General features: G+C 40.3%; 1 protein-coding gene across 2 annotated transcripts in view; it reads right to left on the minus strand.

The window, feature by feature from the left end:
• The window catches only part of KHDRBS3 (KH RNA binding domain containing, signal transduction associated 3), a 193,525-nt gene that overhangs the window by 134,140 nt on the left and 36,671 nt on the right, over positions 1 to 22,714 (minus strand). For both annotated transcript variants that reach the window (XM_073330059.2, XM_078851419.1), the window contains exon 2: positions 3,462 to 3,580. In XM_073330059.2, the coding sequence (XP_073186160.1) occupies positions 3,462 to 3,580 (119 nt within the window). The remainder of the gene's footprint in view (positions 1 to 3,461; positions 3,581 to 22,714) is intronic.

The following is a 22,714-nucleotide window of genomic DNA, read 5'->3' on the forward strand; positions in this document are numbered from 1 at the left end:
CTAGCCAGTTGAAAAAGATCTGGGGGTTATAGTGGATCACAAATTGAGCGAGAGCCAACAATGTGATGCAGGTGCAAAAAGGTGAATATAATTCCAGGAGGTAACTGTCCTGCTCTACTTGGAGCCACTAAGGCCTCAGCTGGAGACCTGTATCTCGCTTTGGGCGCCACACCTTGAGTAAGATTTTGACAAACTGGAGAGAGAGTCCAGACAAGAGCAACATACATGATAAGTGGTTTAGAAAACCACACATATGAGGAAAGATTTTAAAAAAACTGGTCATGTTTAGTCTTGAGAAAAGACGACTGATGGGGAACCTGATAAGTTTTCAAATATGTTAAGGTCTCTTATAAAGAGGACAGTGATAAATTGTTCGACATGTCCACGGAAGGAAAGACAATCAGTAATTAGTTTAGTCTTCGGTAAGGGACATTTAAGTTAGATGTTAGACATTTTTTCTTAACCATCCAAATAGTTAAGCACTGGAATAGGCTTCCCTGTGACTGAAGGTTTTTAACAACAGGTTAAACAAACACCTGTCAGGGATGGTCTATGTATACTTAGAATCACAGAACCGGAAGGGACCTCAAGAGGTAATCTAGTCCAGTTCCTTGCACTCAAGGCAGGACTAAGTATTATCTAGACCATCCCTGTCAGGTGTTTGTCCAACCTGCTCTTAAAAATCCCCAATGATGAGATTCCACAACCTCCCCAGGCATTTTATTCCAGTGCTTAACTACTCTGACAGACAGTTAGGAAGTTTTTCCTAATGTCCAACCTAAACCACCCATGCTGCAATTTAAGCCCATTGCTTCTTGTCCTATCCTCAGAGGTTAAGAACAATTTTTCTTCCTCCTCCATGTAACAACATTTTACATACTTTAAAATGTATGTCCCCTCTCAGTCTTCTTCTCCAGACTAAACAAAGCAAATTTTTTCAATCTTCCCTCACAGGTCATATTTTCTAGACCTTTAATCACTTTCTCCAGTTTGTCCACATCTTTCCTGAAAATGTGGAGCCCACAACTGGACACAATACCCCAGTTGAAGACTAATCAGCGCAGAGTAGAGCGGAAGAATTACTTCTTGTCTCTTGCTTACAATACTCCTGCTAATACATCCCAGAATGATGTTTGCTTTTTTTTGCAACCGCATTACACTCTTGACTCATATTTAGCTTGTGATTCACTATGACCCCCAGATCCCTTTCCGCAGTACTCCTTCCTAGGCAGTCATTTCCCATTTTGTAGGTGTACAACTGATTGTTCCTTCCTAAGTGGAGTATTTCACATTTGTCCTTATTGAATTTCATCCTATTTACTTCAGATCATTTCTCCAGTTTGTCCAGATCATTTTGAATTTTAATCCTGTCATCCAAAGCACTTGCAACTCCTTCCAGCTTGGTATCGTCCACAAACTTTATAAGTGTATGCTCTATGCCATTATCTAAATCCCTGATGAAGATATTGAACAGAACCGGACCCAGAACCATTCCCTGTGGGTCCCCACTCGTTATGCCTTTCCGGCATGACTGTGAACCACTGATAACTACTCTCTGGGAACGATTTTCCAACCTTATTGTAGCTCCATATAGGCTGTATTTCCATAGTTTGTTTATGAGACGGTCATGCAAGATAATATCAAAAGTCTTAAAGTCAAGATCTATCACATCTATTGTGCGCCCCCTATCCACAAGGCTTGTTAGCTTTCTTTGACAGGGTATCAGTTTGGTTTGACATGATTTGTTCTTGACAAATCTATGCTGACTTATTTATCACCTTATTCTCTTCTAGATGTTTACAAATTGATTGCTTAATTATTTTCTCCATTATCTTTCCGGGTACTAAACTTAAGCTGATTGGTCTAATTCCCTGGGTTGTCTGTACTTCCCTTTTTATAGATTGGCACTTTCTGGAATGTCCCCTGTCTTCCATGTCTTTTCAAAGATAATTGCTAATGGCTCAGATATCTCCTGAGTCAGCTCCTTGAGTATTCTAGGATGCATTTCATCAGGGCCTGGTGATCTGAAGACATCTAACTTGTCTAAATAATTTTGTACTTGTTCTTTCTTTAGACTCTGATCCTACCTCATTTTCACTGGTATTCACTGTTAGACATCCAATCGTCATCAATCTTCTTGGTGAAAACCGAAACAAAAGCAATTAAGCACCTCTGCCATTTCCACATTTTCTGTTGTAGTCTCCCCCCTACCCCATTGTGTAATGGACCTACTCTGTCCTTGGTCTTCCTCTTGCTTCTAATGTATTTGTAGAATTTTTTTTCTTGTTTCCTTTTAATGTCCCTCGCTAGTTTGATCTCATTTTGTGTCTTGGCTTTTCTAATTTTGTCCCTACATACTTGTGTTGTTTATATTCATCCTTTGTAATCTGACCAAGTTTCCACTTTTTGTAGGACTCTGAGTTTTAGATCATTGAAGATCTCCTGGTTAAGCCAGGTGGTCTCTTGCCATACTTCAAACTATCCCACTGCATAGGAAAGATAGAGATATTATTAAGGGCACAATAGCCTTTGAAAAACTGCCAGCTGCCTTCAATTGTTTTTCCCCTTAGACATGCTTCCCATGGGATGTTACCTACCAACTCCCTGAGTTTGCTAAAGTCTGCCTTCTGGAAATCCATTGTGCTGTTCTCCCTCCTACCATTCCACGATCACTTTCACCCAAGTTGACTTCCACCTTCAAATTCTCAACCAGTTCCTCCCTATTTGTCAAAATCAAATCTAGAACAGCCTCAGACTTGGTCCTGTCTCAGAGCAGAGTTGGACTAGTTGACCTATCCAAACCTCTTCCAGCCCTACATTTGTGGGATTTGATATTAATTTATTAGCATCATTTTGTTAACCACCTAGGCAACAATATCCAGTGGGTGGTATAAAGGACCAGGAGACAGCACGCCCAAGTTCTAATCCCAGCTCTGCCACCTAATCATTGTGCAGCCTTAAGCAAGTCACTTCACTTTGTGTGTCCTTGGACTCCCCACCTGCAAAAAACAGGATAATAATGCTTACCTACTTTTGAAAATTACTTTGAGATCTATGGATTAAAGTCACGATAAGTATTTTTTATTCCTTTTTTTATTATTAGAGGTTACAGAACAGCTGCAATATCTTCGAGGTTTTGGTTATGTGCTAGTTTCAATGTACTACAAACAAATATTTCTTTTTTCTACTGCTTGAAATGAGGGTTACAAGTAGCCTTCCCTTCACACAGGTAGGCATAGGTACAGCTTTAAATCTACAGTTCACAGAAAATGTATCTGGAGCAGTATGGTGAGGAAGCTCGTATAAGACCTATATAATATAAACTATAGACTAGCATGAGCAATAGTAGATAATACTGTCTTAGGTTTAGGAACAATCTTTTGTTGCTTAAACAACTGAATATATTTTGCTATCACATTCTTACAAAGATCCAATTTTAAATTACTAACAAATTAACTTACCTTAGGGAATTGTTTTACTGGAATTAATACTTTCTGCCCCAGCTTCATATTTTTATTTATCACTACATCAATATACTTTTCTTCTTCCTTTCCTTCCCCTTTTTGGAATTTCTCAATTTCTGGAAAGAAAAGTACAAAAATCTGTTACTGATTTTTTTTAAACTGGATATCATGTTCCCAAGTAGAGGAATAACTTATAGCAGCAAAAATTCCAAAACCAGGGTGTAACTTGTAAAATAGACTGACTTCTCTCCTAGGCTGCAATCTACAGCCACATATTTGAGTCAAGGTAATTTTTTAAAATACTTTATCTGTTACTATCAGCACTTTGGACTACAACTGACATTTAAGAAAATATAATTTATACCACACACTGAATCATTTATAAGACTTAGAAGTTACTCAGCTTGGACAATGAAATGTCTGAACTACCATTTTAGGGGGCTCTCCTGCATTTGCCTTATGCCGTTGCATGTTTCAGCTTCCAAAACTTCAAGTTTTAAATAAAAGGAAATCATTCAATGAAAACTCAAGAGCTCATGAGAACATTTCTATTTGATTTTATAAAACCCTTGAATTAAGAAAACAAATCTTGTAGCTTAAGCACAAAACAGTTGATTTGGAAAAAAAACCTCTTTAAAGTGCTTTAATTTTTATTTATATATATGTGATGGAATGTACCTGGACTTTCCTTGGCTGTATGCCTACTACACCCCGCCCTAGAAAAGGGTGGCAAAGGTGGGTCCTCCAGGCCTGCCTAGAGGCCTTGTGGAAGCAGACAATCCGAACTCAGCAAGCTCAGCTAAAAGACGCTGCAGGGCCTTAGCTGGTCAGTTCCTGGCTAGTGCTAGAGGGTACTCCGTTCTGGCCAGAAGATCTTGATGGGCTGTTTGCACTAAATCTGGGAGTGAGAGGACCTGAGAACTCTAACCCTAAGGTAAACAGGTAGATGTAAAGGGATCAGGTGGGAAGAGGCCCAGGGACTGTAACAGCAACTAATTAAATGAAGCAGTATCTGTGCCTGCCTGCATTGGAACTTGAAGTAGCGGGTGGACCCAGGTTCCCATACCAGCCACTGTCAAAGTGGCCTAAGCCCCCAAGAAGGGGACAAGGATCCTTTAGAAGCATGAGAGAAGAGCTGGATTTAAAGGGCCCAAAGATAGGAGGTGAAGACCCTGGTGAATGCATCCGATGAAGTGAACTGTAGCTCACGAAAGAGCTTATGCTCAAATAAATTTGTTAGTCTCTAAGGTGCCACAAGTACTCCTTTTCTCTTTGTGAATACAGACTAACACAGCTGCTGCTCTGAAACCTGGTGAAGACAGTTTGGCAAATGCTTTGCTACCCCAAAAGGGCTCCATTTTGATGGTGTGACTTCGCCAGAGGGTCGAACCACTGAAGACCAGCTTAGTGAGGTTGGCAACCAACAGCGGGCTCCAGAAGTAGGGGAAACAATTACAGTACCACACCTTCCTGCTAGTGGATACTTGAGGTGAGTGCCCCATTACAATATTGTATATAGTTTATTTGTATTTAAATTCTCTTCTCCCTCCATAATTCACTCCCTATTCTCAACATACATTTTAACAAGAGTTGTAAAGGAGTTATAATTCTCCACTGTATATGTTTGACATCTACTTACACACATTACTGTTAGCCTCCAGATGAAGTAAAAACAGTCTTTCCAATGTTTAAAGCTACAAACTACCAAAACAAATAACCACATGCCAAGTCCAAAAGTCTAGGACTGAAGTTAATGTACAGATGATAACATTCCTGTGGATGATGGTTAGAAACACATTCACTCTTCATGCTTTTGAACATCCTGAGAATGTTATTTCCGCATCCACATCTATGGTCTCTCATTACGTTTTCCACATTACTTTAACACAGTCTCCTTTAAAACAAAGAGTAAAGCTTTGCATATGCTTAAATCTTTGCAGTACTAGAGCCCTAAACCCTGATCCTGCAATATGTTAACCAGATGTGGAGTCCTGTGCCCACACAGAGCCCAGCTGATTTTAGAAGTGCTCCATACAGGCATAGGGTCCCCCTCCCCCATGATGTCATATTAAAAGATCAGGGGCCTTTGTCAGTAAACCGCTCTGCAAACTGATGGCAATTACCATAACTTTTGTTTGGGCTTGTCTATACTACTGCGCAGTAGTATAATCTAAAAATCACGTAGCTGAAGTTGCGTGAATAGCCTAGCTGAAGTTGACGTACTTAGATCTATTTACCACTGTGCCTTCAGTGCGGTAAGTATACAGCTGATGCTCTCCCATAGACTCCGCTTGTGCGCCTCATTCTGGTGGAGTACTGGAGTTGACAGGAGAGTGCTCAGCGGTCAATTTAATCGACCCCTGCTGCATCGATCGCTGCTTGCCAATTCGGTGGGTAGTGTAGACAAGAATCATAGAATATCAGGGTTGGAAGGGACCTCAGGAGGTCATCTAGTCCAACCCCCTGCTTAAAGTAGGACCAATCCCCAACTAAATCATCCCAGCTAGGGCTTTGTCAAGCCTGACCTTAAAAATATCTAAGGAAGGAGATTCCACTACCTCCCTAGATAACGCATTCCAATGTTTCACCACCCTCCTAGTGAAAAAGTTTTTCCTACTATCCAACCTAAACCTCCCCCACTGCAACTTGATACCGCTACTCCTTGTTCGGTCATCTGCTACCACTGAGAACAGTCTAGAGCCATCCTCTTTGGAACCCCCTTTCAGGTAGTTGAAAACAGCTATCAAATCCCCCCTCGTTCTTCTCTTCTGCAGACTAAACAATCCCAGTTCCCTCAGCCTCTCCTCATAACTCATGTGTTCCAATCCCCTAATCATTTTTGTTGCCCTCTGCTGGACTCTTTCCAATTTTTCCACATCCTTCTTGTAGTGTGGGGCCCAAAACTGGACACAGTACTCCAGATGAGGCCTCACCAATGTCGAACAGAGGGGAACGATCACGTCCCTCGATCTGTTGGCAATGCCTTTACTTATACATCCCAAAATGCCATTGCCTTCTTGGCAACAAGGGCACACTGTTGACTCATATCCAGCTTCTCGTCCACTGTAACCCCTCGGTCCTTTTCTGCAGAACTGCTGCCGAGCCATTTGGTCCCTAGTCTGTAGTGGTGCACGGGATTCTTCCGTCTTAAGTGCAGGACTCTGCACTTGTCCTTGTTGAACCTATAACAGCCCTTTGTCAACAGGAACAAAATTTATTGAAACACCTGTTAAAAGTTTATTCAACGTAGGCTTGATCCTACACCCACTGAATTAAATAGCAAAGCTTCTAATGACATCAGTCATGCAGGAACAGAGTCTTGTTTATTCCCCACATTTTTGCTTTGGGTCGACACAAAACTCTGAATTATTTAAAAAATGACTAAGAGAACCAGAGTGTCTTCAAGGTATGCTCTCACAAACTAATTTGTCTCCTTCACTGCTAGCAGAAAAAATTTAGAAGGAACTAAAACTAGCTCATCGACAAATCTATTCCTACTGGTAAATAGGCAGCTTTGGATCATTAGTAATTGATTTTAATGAATACCAAGTCATTCTTGTTCATCACTGCAATAAAATTTGAGGGACAGCTAACAGATCAATCAGCTCACATTTTTCCTCACTACTGAAATTTAACTGTTTTTATTTTTAGGATAGACTTTCACACAGCAAACAAAAAGTAAGAAATTAATACAGATAATAAGCATGAGTATGTATTTCCTATGACCCTACAAATTAAACAAAAACAGGATTCACAAATGAAGATAAAAAAGTTTCTGGTAGGGTGTGCTTCTAAAGTTTGGCTACTGAAATAAATTTCAAAGTTAATAAATGCAAAAATAAAACCAAAACTATTTTTAGATGTCACAAATATCTGTTGGCCATCTCTTTAATTTTAAAGTCCTAGTGCATTTTGACAACTGAGTCAAATGTAAAGTTAGCTTGAAATTTACTTTCAGGTGAAATTGACAAGAGTGTGTATCTACAACAGTTAGGAATTTAGGTTATACAAAGATTGAAGTTTAATGATCCATTTAAAGTTATAAAGCTTTTCCTTTTTATAGATTTATATCTCCAGTTAACATGTCAAGTGTAGTACTCTCTAAAATACTAAACTAGCTAGAATGCCTTTTTCCAAGCAAGGTAAACTTGATTATAATCATCTAGGTTATATATCGCTCAGCTAATAAGGTCAGCATATTACAAAACTTTTTAAGAGGCTGTTTACTCAATTAAAATAAATTCTGCAATATTTAATATGGAAAAAGTGGGAGAAAATGTGTGTGTTAATTGCAACATCAAAAGACAACATACTAAAGATATATAGACTCCAGATAAACCCAAAGCTTTATCATTTAAAAGACTTTGGTTATTCAACACTGGTCCCATTTTACTGACATAACATCTCATGAAAGATCACAACACGTTGTATATTAATTGTTTGTAATATAAACTTTTGCCTATGTATTTATTGCCTGTGATTGAAACAAATTAACTACAATAATAGAAATATATAAGCCTCAGATTTCATTATTTCCCATCCTTTGTATAACAATTTTTACTAGAAATTGCATAGAGGTGGAAAGTAAAACAAAAAAGTTTCCAATGTACACTTTTACTTGTTTTATTTTGTTTCACGGAGATAAAAGCGCCACTCAAAATTGAGACTTCTGGGCACGTACTGTGCAGGAGTAAGTTAAATTTGCAGTGACTTCTGATTATGAAACTAACGTATTAATAGATTATATGTAAGAAACACATAACTTATTCTATGAATTAAAGTAAATTTACTAGAAAAGAAATTATCTGGCATTGTTTATCTCTGCAGGTGAGCTAACCTGTAAACAGTCACGTTTTTCTTATTAAAAAGGTTTCTCATCTCAGCATAACCAAATAAAAACTGAGGTTTGTTTTCTTCTACTAATTAAAGCTGAAGTCATGCACTGTTGCACTCAATTGAACAGATGACTTAAGATTTATTCCTCTTTTCCCAGGGCAACAAGCAAATTTAACTAGTTCTAAACCAAATCAGAAAGGACTTTTAATAAAACTTTAAAATCTACTTTTGCAATGAATGGTGGTTCACTCTAGGCTTTTATGTACACTGATAGCAAAGAACAAAAAAGTCACACAACTGAAGATAATCAGCAGTCTGACCAAGAGCTGCTTACAGAATTAAGATACATTGGATAAGTAAAATAAAAGCTCCCACGATGCCTATGTGCGCTATTCAATAGACATTGGGATTAGTTGCCTACCATCATGAGCACACTGTAAAATATGCTATTCTCTTAAAATGAGATTTTACTCTACAAAATAAAGAGTAATGAATATATATGAACTCAGTGTTCTTAAGTACCTCACTTTAAGGACAATCAATCCACTTAATATTTGTTTACATGTAATTTTATTGTAATTTGTCCTACTTCAAATATTTTAAATTTCTAAATTAGATTTAAGTTGATATTAGTAAAAATATGTATTATCTGGGACATAAAATGCTATAAAAACAGGTAGCTTTAAGATATTGTATTCATTCACCAATGATAGATAATTAGTTAATTCAAAATATGTATCACAGATAAGTGAAAATTCATTGATTCATCTGAATATTAGCATTTCTGTCCAGAGCAAGGCATATCAATGTACATTTTATTGACCAGCCATTTGACCTATCCTACATGTCTTGCTTTCCCAATGTTTTTTCAAGCTTTTTCTTAGCCTCAATACAACTATTTTGTAAATCCTTAAAGGGCCACTCATAACTTGCTGGTAAATAACAGATGTTCTTTTAAAAATTGCCATAGTCAGGCTTTTTTTTCCTAAAATGAATTACTCTTCTTCCAGTAATAATAAACCTTCCCCCAATAGTCACAATGTTAGTACTAAAAACAAAAACACACAAGACTTCTCCTATTACTCTGTTTTAACAGAATAATAATAAACTGCTGTTCCAAGATTTGTGCTAGTTCATGTTATCATAAAATTGAATTGGATTCTGAAAGAGCATTTAAAAAAAAACCCTACAGCAATGTCCTGTTGGCTGTTGTAACACTAAAGAAACACAGAAAAAATTATTATGCATTGCAGAGCCAATTTATTTTTTACCTCTATCTTTTCTTCTCTTTCTGCTCATTTCTTCCTACTTCCAACCCCCTTTCAGGAAAGCATGAACACCAAAAGTTTTAGCATCAGAGTATACACTCATAAGATATACAAGACTCATTTGACAAATATTCATGTATATCAAGCTTAACTTAATTGGGGAAAACTATGCCAGTCCAAAGAGCAAATCCAATCAGATTTTCAAGGTCGAACAGATAGGAGGATTTGCTTTCCCTAATCCCGAGATTACATTCTGTACTACTCGGCTTTGTGGGACAGTGCAGTCTCCTTGTTCAGAAATAATAAATGAACATGTGATTAAGGCTTCTGATAATGCCAAGGGATTAAAATCCCATGTTCTCAGGCCATAGATGTAGCATTTGCATTCGTCTAGGAATTCGGCTGAATGAATAATTACGTGGTTTTTTTTATCCACAGCAGAGAAGGCTAAGCAATGATTGCTTGCCGATTAACCCATATGACACAATACAACATTAATGAATATATTAGATAATGGCAAAGTAGACTTCTTTAACTTTAATCCCAAACTAGAATTAATCTTCCTATCAGAGAACTACAATAGTCAGGCATGTTATTTCCAATTTAAATGGTATTGCTTAGGCTTTTAAGTACTGCATATCTGCCTTTATCTGTTTAATTGTCATCATCCTTAGTCTGAGGCCAAAATGTCAAACTCAAATCTGAAGTAGGTATTGCTATAGTCTGTTCTTTTGTGGGCTGTTGTGTCAAACGATGTTGCACAAAACTGAATTCCCGATGCAATGTTTTCCAGCTCACTGAGATTATAGCTCCTAAACAAGATCCAAAAAGATGGTTTCTCCGACTAGGAGGGCTATTTTTTTCAACATGACAGATGCAAGGATGAGAGCTAAAAATGCATTTCCTAATCTAAAAGGGATGTTCTTACAGCAATACACTGAAGTTTTCATGCAGTCTCTACTTATGTCTAGGTTTTCTAAAACTACTGATGCTGTGCTTACAGCTCAATTATGAATAACAAAAATAACTGAGAACAATTTTTGTATCTGCAAGCCTGGAAAAGGGAGACAAGAAACCACATCATTATTTTCAAACAGGTACAGTGGCCATAAAATACAAGACTCTTCACCAAACTTCTTTTGCACAAAACCTAATTACTTTACGTAATGTAAAAAGTCAGCAGGGCTAGTACTTTTTTTTCCTTTTTAGAATAGTATGAATTCAGAGCTTCTAAAAGGAAATGACTGAAAGTTTGTTGACAAGTTATAGCAACGGACTTGACTGAACAATCTAAAATGGACAAGAGAATAGGATAGTCAACAGCGTAAGGAAGTACTGAAGAAACAGTAATTATAACTGAACTGGTCCAGCCCCACATTTCTGATCTTTAGGATCAGATCCAGACACAAAATAAGTACTTTTTAAAATATCTTCTGTCCACTGACCCCAAAGCAGTTTGCAATCAATACCCAAGTGATAATATATAGAATATATAAATGTGGGCCTTAAGTTAGTTTTAACAAATATATTTGAATGGTCTCATGATACCACATTGATTTAAGGCATCCAAATCCACTCCATCCCCCCCCCACCAGATTCAAGACCACCTTATTCTTAGGATCATTTGAAACTGGTTCAGTAAACATGGGTCACGCTGCTGAAGCCAACTAAACTGGGTCTATACTAGCTTTAACCAAATTTTAAAATCATGTTAGCTGAATCCGTTTTAAACCTATTAGAAAGTTTCCCCTGGATAGACAGGCCTTAGATTTCCTTTTTCAAAAAGTTTTAACTTTAGCAAAAAGGTTAAGCAACTGATTGCAATATGCCTACACACCAGTGGTTCTCAAACTTTTGTAATGGTGACACCTTTCACACTGCAAGCCTCTGAATGTGACCCCCCCCCTTATAAATTAAACACTTTAAAAATATTTAGCACTATTAGAAATGATGGCAGCAAAGCAGGTTTTGGGGTGGACTCTAACCGCTCACGACCCCCCACGTAATAACGTTGCGACTCTGAGGGGTTGTGACCCCCAGTTTGAGAACCCATGCTACACACTACACAATTAATTTTTTGTAGGATTGGGGCCTTAGTATAACCATAGGGAAGATACTGTGGTTATACTAGTAATGTTTTACACTACAGTTTAAAACCGAAACAGATTCACTTGAAAGAATATTTAAAAGAAGCAAGATCAGCAACAAATATGTATCCTTGACAGGAAGCCAAAGGAAATATCAGTTTTATCTACCTTCAAGTTCAGAAAACTTTCACTTGACACTGTGCCAAATCCAGCCAACCATATAATAATTTATATAAGTGCAACTGTTTCTATTTCAGACGGAAGTGAACAAAAGAGCCCAATCCTCCATTCTTTATACACCCATCATTGACTTCAAATGAAAACTCTATATAAAAGACCAGATGCTATAAAGCATCTAAGAGCTGACAAGACAAAAATGTCTCCATTAAAGATTATAGCTAGAAATTCAACTAACTACTACAACAAATCAAAGCGAAACAAGATGGTGACCTTCCTTTAAATGCTGCCAGTGCCTGATTGATCTTGAGGTGCGGTAAGGGAGGAGAAAGGTTCTGGATTGTGGAAGGGAGTCCCAAAGAATCCAGAAGGGCCATCAGTAAGGATGTGGGACCAATTCTGAGAATGCCACTGACTCTTAAAATGCTGAGGCTGAACTGTACTACAGTGGACAAGCACTTCACTAGGGCTGTTGGGCAAGCTCAGATCAGGACACAGTGGATCCAATTTCCAAGTCCTATGAGGAGTCCATTTCCTGGAGGTGAATGCCTGACTGTGAAGATGGTGTCACCAGGAGGACTTCAGCTTCCTGGACCACAGGATGTTGTTCAGGGAAGAAGGAATGCTATCATGGAAGGTGAAGAACATCTTCGCATACAAACTGGCAAACATAGTGAAGAGAGCTTTAAACTAGGTTCGATGGGAGCAGAAGACAAAAGTCCCCAGGAAAGTCAGTCAAAAAGAGAAGGGTCAGAATCTGGGTGGGGGGGAGGGGAAGCATAGAATGTTATAGCAGTGATAAGAGAGACAAGAGAGAACATAGGGAGAAAATCAAATCAGTATCTTAGATGTCTGCATCTTAAATGTGAGAAGTGTGGGGAATAAGCAGGAATAACTAGAAATACTGGTTAATAAAAAGAACGGACATAGCTGGCAACACAGAATTGATGGGATAATACACAGGACTCTAATATTGGTATAGAAAGGTACAGCTTGCTCAGGAAGGACAGGCAGGGAAAAAAGGGAGGAGGTGTTGCCTTATACATCAAAATGTATACAATTGGACTTAAGTTGAGATGGAAATACGAGACAGACTTGTTGAAAGTCCCTGGATAAGGATAAATGGGGGAAAAACCAAGGGTGATATCATGGTAGGGGTCTACTACAGAACACCTAACCAAGCAGAACAGGTGGATGAGGCTTTTTATAAACAAAATCATCCAAAGCACTGGACTTGGTGGTGATGGGGGACTTCAATGACCCAGACATCTGCTTGGAAAAGAACACAACAAGCCACAGATTATCCAATAAGTTTTTGGAATGTATTGGAGATAATTTTCATTTCAGAGGGTGGAGAAAGATACTAGGAGAGAAGCTGCTCTAGATTTGACAAATGGGAAAGAACTGGTTAAGAATTTGAAAGGCAGCTTTGGGGAAAATGATCATGAAATGATTAGTTGTTCATGATTCTAAGGAATGATAGGAGGGAAAACAGCACAATAAAGAGAATGGATTTCAAGAAGGCAGACTTTAGCAAACTTAGGGAGTTGGTAAACAAGATCCCATGGGAAGCAAGCCTAAGGAGAAAAAACAGTTCAAGAGAGTGCAGTTTTTCAAAAAAAAAAAAAAAAAAAAGACTATATTAAGGGCACAAAAGCAAACGATCCCACTACATAGGAAAGAAAAAGTATGGAAAGAGACCACCTGGCTTAACCAGGAGATCTTCAATGATCTGAAGCTCAAAAAAGAGTCCTACAAAAAGTGAAAACTAGGTCAAATTACAAAGAATATGAACAAAATGCCACAAGTAAGTAGGGACAAGACTTAGAAAGGCCAAGGTACAAAATGAAAGTCAACTAGCTAGACACACAAAGTAACAAGAAAACATTTTACAAATACATTAGAAGCAAGAGGAAATCCAAGGAAAGGATAAGCCAGTTACTCAATGAAGGGAGAAAAAACAAACAGAAAAAGTGCTAAATGACTTTTTTGTTTCAGTTTTCAGCAAAAAGTTTAGTAGGAATTGGACAAAGCCCTGGCTGGGATGATTTAACTGGGAATTGGTCCTGCTTCGAGCAGGGGGTTGGACTAGATGACCTTCTGGGGTCCCTTCCAACCCTGATATTCTATGATTCTATGACATCTAACTTAAAGAATGCCAATGAAAATGAAGTAGGATCAGAGGCTGAAGTAGGGAAAGAACAACTTAAAAATTATTTAGACAACTTAGATGTCTTCAAGTCACCAGGGCCTGATGAAATACATCCTAGAATACTCAAGGAACTGACTGAGGAGATATCTGAGCCATTAGGATTATCTGGAAGATGGCAGAGATTCCAGAGGACTGGAAAGGGGCAAATAAATAAGGACAACCTGGGGAATTAAAAACCTGTCAGCTCAACTTCAGTACCCAAAAAGATAATGAAGCAAATAATTAAGTAATCAATTTGCTAACATCTAGGAGAGAATAAGGTGACAAGTAACAGTTCAACATGAATTTGTCAAGAACAAATCATGACAAACCAACCCAATAGCTTTCTTTGACAGGGTAAAAAGTCTTATGGATGGGGGGGAAGGCTATTGATACCGTCTCACATGACCTTCTCAAACAAATTAGGGAAATACAACCTAGATGGAGCTATTATAAAGATGTGTGCATAACCGGTTGGAAAACCACTCAATTATCAGTGGCTCACAGTCAAGCTGAAAGGGCATATGGGGGGGGTCCTGCAGGGATCAGTTCTGGCTCTGGGTCTATTCAATATCTCCATAAATAATTTAATAATGGCAGAGAGAGCACACTTATAAAGTTTGCCAATGATACCAAACTAGGAGGGGTTGAGAATGCTTTGGAGGATAGGCTTAAAATTCAAAGTGATCTGGACAAACTGGAAAAAATGGTCTGAAGTAAATAGGATGAAGTTCAGTTAGAACAAATGCAAAGTACTCCACTTAGTAATAAACAACCAGCTGCACACATACAAAATAGGAAATGACTGCCTAGGAAGGGGTATTGCAGAAAGGGATCTGGGAGTCATAGTGGATCACAAGCTAAATATGAGTCAACAGTGCAACACTGCTGCAAAAAAAGTGAACGTTATTCTGGGATGTATTAGCAGGAGTGTTGTAAGCAAAACAAGTAGTAATTCTTCTACTCTACTCCATGCTGATTAGGCCTCAACTGGAGTACTGGTGTCCAGTTCTGGGTGCCACATTTCAGGAAAGATGTGGACAAATCGGAGAAGTCTAGAGAAGAAGAGCAACAAAAATTACTAAAGGTCTAGAAAACTTTACCTATGAGGGAAGATTTAAGAAACTGGGTTTGTTTAGTGTGGAGAAGCACAGACTGAGAGAGGACATGCTAACAGTTTAAGTACATAAAAGGGTACATACAAGGACGAGGGAAAAAAATTGTTCTAGTTAATCTCTGAGGATAGGACAAGAAGCAATGGGCTTAAATTGCAGTAAGGGCAGTTTAGATTGGATATTAGGAAAAACGTCCTTACTGTCCAGGTAGTTAAGCACTGGAATAAATTGCTTAGGGTGATTGTGGAATCTCCAAACACTGGAGATTTGTAAAAACAGGTTAGACAGGGATGGTCCGATAATACTTAATCTTGTCATGAGTGCAGGGGACTGGACTAGAAAACCTCTCAAGGTCCATTCCAGTCCTACAACTCTGATTCCTCTGACCACACAGGAACTGAACCTGTAGGTCTTGAGATGGGGGTACTGGCAAAATCATTGCTGGCTTGCTTCTAGACTCAGTCTTCCACAGAGGTGCCACATGAGTAGAAGAAGTCAGTACTGATCGATGCTCTGGGGCTAGAATTGAGACTGCAGGAGCACGTGGTTCCAATGTCAGTACCATGCAAGGCTCTTGAATCACAGAAGAGGTCAAGTTACTTCCTATCTGCCTCAAACACCTCGGGTGTCAACAGCACCAGAAGGAGTCTTGAATCTGTGGTTCCAAGAGGTGCATTGATGCTTCAGGGATTTATATCAATGGACCCTTCCTGGGTTCTGGAGTCAATCCTTTGTGGTTCATAGGATTGCTCCAGAGGGTGCAACTTTTTAGGATACACCTGAGAGTCATTTTGAGACTCGGTGCCTTCCTTGTGGTAGGTCCCAGTACTGATTCCTTAGGACTTACAGAAGTTCTTCTTAGACACTGGCGATGCACATCTGGCTCATGACTCTTAGAGGAGGAGGAGCATTTCTTATAACCTCTGAAGTGCTCAGTACCCATTTAAAGCAGGTGGGTTCCAATGGTGGATCAAGTACAGACTCTGAGCAGATACTTAAGTCTGGCAGCCCTGTTCTTTTTTCAAAACAGAGTTTGACCTCCCTACAAATGTGACATTTGTCACTCAAATGCACCTTAATGCAACTGGGATGAGGGTCACTCACTGGCACAGACCTGTTACATGAACGGCAGGCCTTGAAGCAAGGAGAATGGGGCACCAAGCTGGCACCGGTGGTCCCACACTAAAGAGATTGTTATAATGTAAACTTATACCTACTATGTGTAGAACTATATACAAGACAAACACTCTAGATACTAAGCGAAGGAAGATATGAAGATAACAGGTCTTCAGTCACTGTGATCTTGCTTTAAAATATTCCTTACCCGAAATACTTATATTGGTGACTGAACGGTTTCTTTTCAGACCAGCAACCACTCTCTTTAGTGGAAAAAATATTCTACAACACACAAGTGGTAGGAAACTGAACTTTTAACACAACTTAGATTACATGTAAATGGAGAAGCATGTTTTTTTGGCACTTCCTGATTTATACTGGCTGGTACATGGATCAAACTGAAAACAAAACATATTCTACAAAAATTACTATATTACATTGAAGCTGAAGAACTCAAATCAAATATTAAGAACCATGCAGAAGATGAACCCTGGAAGCAAACCACTTTAGTATTCTCATTCATTTCCCCTATGTAAACACATTACTTGCAGTACTTTTACATTGCATTGCAAACTCCTGTTTATGGCATAAGAGGAATATAGATAGTTACACTTTTAAAGTTGTATTTAAAGGTTAATCTCAGACAGATAAAGGTAACTAGTCTAACAGTACAAGCCATCTGACTTATAATAAAGTATACACCTCAGCAATAAGATATCTGGGTATTTAAAGGTTACTGGAAGCTATAACAATGTATAAAAACATGTGTGGGGGAATACTAATGATATAGGCTTTAATCTAGTTTAAGGTTATGAATACTTTTTTTGAGGACATCTGAATTAAAGTATACAGACAAGACGCAATATCTGAATTATACTTCTTTAACTGGACTAGTTTTGTATCAGTCTGCCTACAAATCAAATGACTTAAGACCTGAAAAATTAGATACCATGAATAGGTCAGCATACATTTTTGGAGACCCAAAGGGTTTATCAGACAAAAAGTTTAACACAACTACAAGTTAATATCTTCCTAAACTAATGACTTTTTGGGGGAGTAAAGTGTGTAGATTATTAAAGTCTCAGTACTGAAAACTGAGTCAACTCTTCAGCTAAATCAGCAGAAGGGTTAAGCTACATTTCTCACTTTTAATTGCAAAGGCCATTTAGATATACTGCAAAAGATCAGCTCTCTTATACAATTACCAGGCTCTGGAGGTCACCAATTAGAACCCTGCAAGGATTTGAATTAAAAAAGGCTTTGTGATTAGGTGAAGTAATGATCCAAGAAAGAGATTAGTTCTGTTCAGACTGCACTCATTATAAAACCTATTTCCTTTGTGCGAAGATTCAGTGTCTCTCACATTTATCCTGCTGGCGTTATCACACTACGAGACAGAAATATGACTGCACTAATACATTCTGTAAAAGGCATAAGAGCATTTAACTCCCTATTTTATCACTAGATGTGAAAGTGGACAAAGCGTTTTTTTTCCCTATTGACTAGCTACAAGTATGTCACAAAACTTAAAACAGTAAGAGCCACAATGAATATGGCAGGTAAGTCTAAGGAAAAATTCAACTATTCATTTCTGGTCTTGGGTTTTTTTGCTTTAAAAAGTAGTTCAGTACAGGCTGTGGGTTTGGGGATGGAGTGGGGGGATGGTGTTTGTTTTTGTGGGGTTAAAACAGGAGACCGGTACCATACTATACATTTAAGTGTGTGGAGAAATTGATACCTTAGAAAGACTATTTTAGGTGGTTATTAATGTACCTGGGACTGTTATTCTTAAATCCAGATGGATTCTAAATTTGAAAGATTCTAATTACATTCCAAAAGAGAAAAACATTCAATGTATGTATAACTTGTATGGGCAAAAAAAACCCAGAACTGTTGAATAAAGAATTTAGAGACTTTTAAAAACAAATATGAAATGTGTGTGGAGGGGGGGTGGGAAATCATGTAATAAGAGGAGGTTACTTAGCTGTAACTGGAGGCTCTTCAATATGAGAGATCCCTTTCTGTATTCCACTTCCCAGCTCCTCATTCTCCTCTGCTGCAGATAGTTTGGATTTGCAGTGGAGAAGGAACTGGAGAGGCGGTCACAGTCCGCCCCACCCTTTATCACCCGAGACGAAACCATGGGGCGACTCAGGGTGCACATGCAGACCAACAGACACTACTACTTTCAAATTGTCCAGCTCTGGACACATCGTATGCATGAGTAAACGATCAGTGGAATACAAATAATAGGGGCCACACATTTGGAAGAACCCTCAGCTACAAGTAACCAACCTTCTTCTTTACATGATGGTCCGCATTGTTGTCCACAGAGGGTGGTTAGCAAGCAGTACCTAATTCAAAAAAGAGGGTGCAACTATGAAGATGGAAGGGTGGAGTGAAGGACAGCTATGCCGAAGGAGACATCCATTACAGGAGTCTTGCACCAAGGCGTAATGCATAGCAAAGGCGTGTACTGAACTCCACGTGGCTGCTCTACATATGTCAAGGAGCAGCATGTCGTGGAGGGAAGCCATGATCGAAGCCTGGCTCTTGTGGATGCAGTCCCGATAACTGATAAAGTGTAATGCACCCCAAAATCCACTTGGAGATTCTCTGTGTAGAGATAGCTGAAAGAGTTAAGTGTCAAGCAATTACAACAGCCATCCTGGGGGATTTCCTAGTCAGTCTCATTCTCTGCAGGTAAAAGGCCAAGGCCCAACGAACATTAAAGGAACGGAGTTGTCAACCCTCTTCCAAGGTGTGCGGCATTGGGGGGCGGGGGGCGCAGGTAAGTGAATGGGTTGATTAACAAGAAACTGGGAGATGACCTTTGGCAGAAATTTGGGTACAGGCACAAGGACACCATCTTTCTGGAAAGTGGTAAAAGGAGGGTCTGCCATCATGGCCCCAAGCTCAACAACCCTTCTTGCTGAAATGATAGCAACAAGGAAGGCGACTTTCATGGAAAGGAGGGACAGAGCATGATGTCAGCAGTTGGAATGGCAGTTTCGTTAGTACAGATAGAACTAGGTTGAGGTCCCATAGTGGAGCAATGGGTTGTATGGGTAGGAAGGTTCTGATGAGACCCTTCCAAAAACCTAGCAGTCAAGAGATGTGAAGACTGAATCCACACAGGGTTTGAGAGGGGGAGCGTGTGAAAGGTGCTAATTTCCACTAGGTGGACCTTGAGGGCAAGACCCAATGCCTTCAAGGGGAATCCCCTCCATTTCCAGGGAAAGTCCCTGTTCTTGTACAGGAGATGAAGCATTCCACTTCTCCTGGTAACAACTGGAGAGGATGTTTTGCACTTCTGATGAACACTCCCGTTCTATACAAGATGCCCATCCAAATACCACAAGCAAAGCGCTTATGGATTGGGATGTCTGATCTTGCCACTGTGTTATGACAGCATACTGGGGAAGGCGGGAAAAGGCAGACATATGTAGCAGTTTGGGAGACCAGAATTGTGTGGGCCAGTAGGGGCCATCAGGATGACTGTTGCTCCGTCTCATCTGATCTTGTGGAGTACTCGTGGTAGGAATGGAAGAGGCGGGAAGGCGTAGTTGATCTGATCTGACCACGGCACTATGAGGGCAACACCCTGAGAGTGGAGACCCAAGAGACTCATATCCCTGGAGCAGTATTTACTGTATTTGTTGTTGATGGGGAAAGCAAAGAGGTCTCTGGTCAGAGTCGCTCACACCCCCCCGCCGCCCAAATCAGCTGAAGATGTCATATACCATGGTGCTGGAGTTCCCACTTGTGCCCAATCACCAAGTGCCTGTTGAGAGAATCTGCAACCATGTTTTGCATCCCTAGGAGATAGGCTGCCAATAAGAGGATATGGTGAGTGATGCACCAATTTCATAGGTTGACTGCTTCTGCACATAAAGCAGTTGACTTCATGTGATGTAGCAAACAGTGGTGGTGGTGGTGGTGGTGTCTGACATAAGAACATGATGGAAACGGATGAACAGGACGAAAGCTTGGCAGGCCTTCCTTACAGCCTTACTTCCTTACAGCCCAGTGCTTCAGAATGTTTATGTGCATCCTGGATTACTGAGGAGCCCATGTTCCGTGTCATGTGCCCCCCCCCCACCCCCAGCCTATGAGGAATGCATCAGTGATAATTGTTTTGTCCGAGGAGGAGGGTAGAAAGGGAATCCTAATGCAGACCTGACGTGGGTCCATCCAGCAGTGGAGGGAAGAGAGTACTCGGGGGGGGGGGGCGGGACGGTCAGCATTTGGTTCATGGTGTGATGTTTACTCTTCCAAACTATCTGCAGCCACCTCTGGAGGTAGGAAAGGTGATGACATATGTGCACGAGGCCAAAGACAGAGAGACAAGCCCTGTCTGGGACCAAAGGATTGTTGATGATGAGCGTTCTGAGTTCTTGCAGACGCTCATCATCTGTCTAATGGTAGGTAGGCCTGTGCTGTGACTGAGTTGATGGAGGCTCTTATGAAGTCTAGGAATTGTGAGAGGTCCATGGTTTTGGGTTTTTTTTGTTTTTTTTTTGCATTGATGCTTACTCCAAGGGAGAAAAGGAGGCTGAGCGACACGGAGGTTGAAGCTTGAGCTTTCACCTCTGGATTGTGCCACCAGGAGCCAGTCAGTCAATCGAGATATGGGAATATAAGGACCCAATAACGCCTGATGTAAGCCGCTACAATAGAGAAAACCTTGGTTAAGACCCTGAGAGCAGTGGTGAATCCAAATGGGAGAACCCTGTACTGAAAATGGTGCAAACTGACTGAACCTCAAAACAGTCAGTGTGCCAAATAAATGTCTGTGTGAAAGTAGGTGTCTTGAATGTCAAGAGATGTAAATCACGTGAGTTTAAAAACAAAACAAAAAAAAATCATGCTTGTTGCAAGTGTGACCATATGAAACAAGCCACTGAGAATGTGTAGGTCTGGAATCAGCCTCCACCCACCCTTCTTTTTGGGTATTAGGAAATAAGTTGTCTGAGGAGGGACCTGCTCTATCGCTCCTCTTTGTCTTAAGGAGTTCACCTCTTGGGTGACGATGCAGTCATGAGAGTAGCCTTGAAGAGAGATTGGGGAGGGGGGAAGCTGTGAATGAGGTAGTGTGATTAACTCAATTGTATAGCCATGGTGGATGACGTTTAGCACCCATATGTCCTTTTTTTACACCCCAAACTGGTAGGAAGAAAAAAAGTGCTACATGACCTCCAAAAAGAGTGAGGGGGTAGTATGGCAGTAAGGAAGGTGGTTGATGGCTCTCTAGATCCACAGAAGATATTTCTGAGAGAATGTTGCACATCAGAGGAGGAAGGCTGTGACAATGAACCTGGAGGGCGAGACTTTGGGTCTTTTGACATTTGTGTGGTGGTTCATAAGGCCTCTGATAGAAAAACTGGGAAGTCCTGTAACACTGTGTTGTGGCAGATGGTAGAATTTATGCTTCAGCACAGATGTTGCAGTACCCAAGGAACAATGTGTAGCTCTTGAATCCTTGAGGATGTGGAAAGAATCATTCACTTTCTGATTAAAAAGATGGAATTAATTGCCATTTTTTTGCACCTCCCTGGGTAAACCAGAGGAATGGAGCCATGATTCCCTCTTCATAAGGATGCCCGTAGCCATAGGGTATGATGAAGTGTCTGCTGCACTTAGAGCTGATTAAAACGCTGTCCTTGCCACCAGTTTTCCTTTCTCCAAGATTGCCTGGAATCAGACTTGATCTAGTTGTGGCAGTTTTTGAGCAAATTCCTCCAGTTTGCTTTAATTCAGGAAGTTGTATTTGGCAAGTAATGCCTGAAAATTCAAAATTCTGAACTGAAGGCTAGCTGAGGAGAAGACTTTGTGGCCCAATATGTCCAACCACTTGCCCTCTATGAGCTGGAATCGAGCATGGGTGCTGTTGTCTGGACCATTCCGACATGGCCTGTACCACAAGAGAATGTGAGAAAAGAAACAGACTCCATAGCTGGTACACAGAAGCATTTTTCTGCCCCCTTGGGAGTCAGCATACACATGGACAGCATGTGTCACACTGTTCTAGCTGGCTTGAGAATGGACTTGTTGATTGACAGAGGAACTTTACCCAGTGCCAATGACTGCAGGATGTCCAGGAGCTTATGTTGTGTGTCTAGGATTTCCTCCAGGGGATGCGAAATTCACCTGCCACCCTATGCAGGAGACCTTGGAAGTGTCAAAAGTCATCTGAGGGCAAGGGAGACACTGAAGCCACTGCAGCATCTGGTGAGGATGATGGGAATCACTCCTGCCCTAGCAGTACCAGTGGAACCGGACTGAGTGGCACTTCCTTCATCAGCTCAGAGAGTGTCTGCTAGAGCAGTGGTTCTCAAAGCCGGTCCGCCGCTTGTTCAGGGAAAGCCCCTGGCGGGCTGGACCAATTTGTTTACCTGCTGCATCCGCAGGTTCGGCCGATCGCAGCTCCCACTGGCCGCGGTTCGCCGCTCCAGGTCAA

This window comes from Lepidochelys kempii, chromosome 2 (assembly GCF_965140285.1).
Source record: "Lepidochelys kempii isolate rLepKem1 chromosome 2, rLepKem1.hap1, whole genome shotgun sequence".
Taxonomy (NCBI): domain Eukaryota; kingdom Metazoa; phylum Chordata; order Testudines; family Cheloniidae; genus Lepidochelys; species Lepidochelys kempii.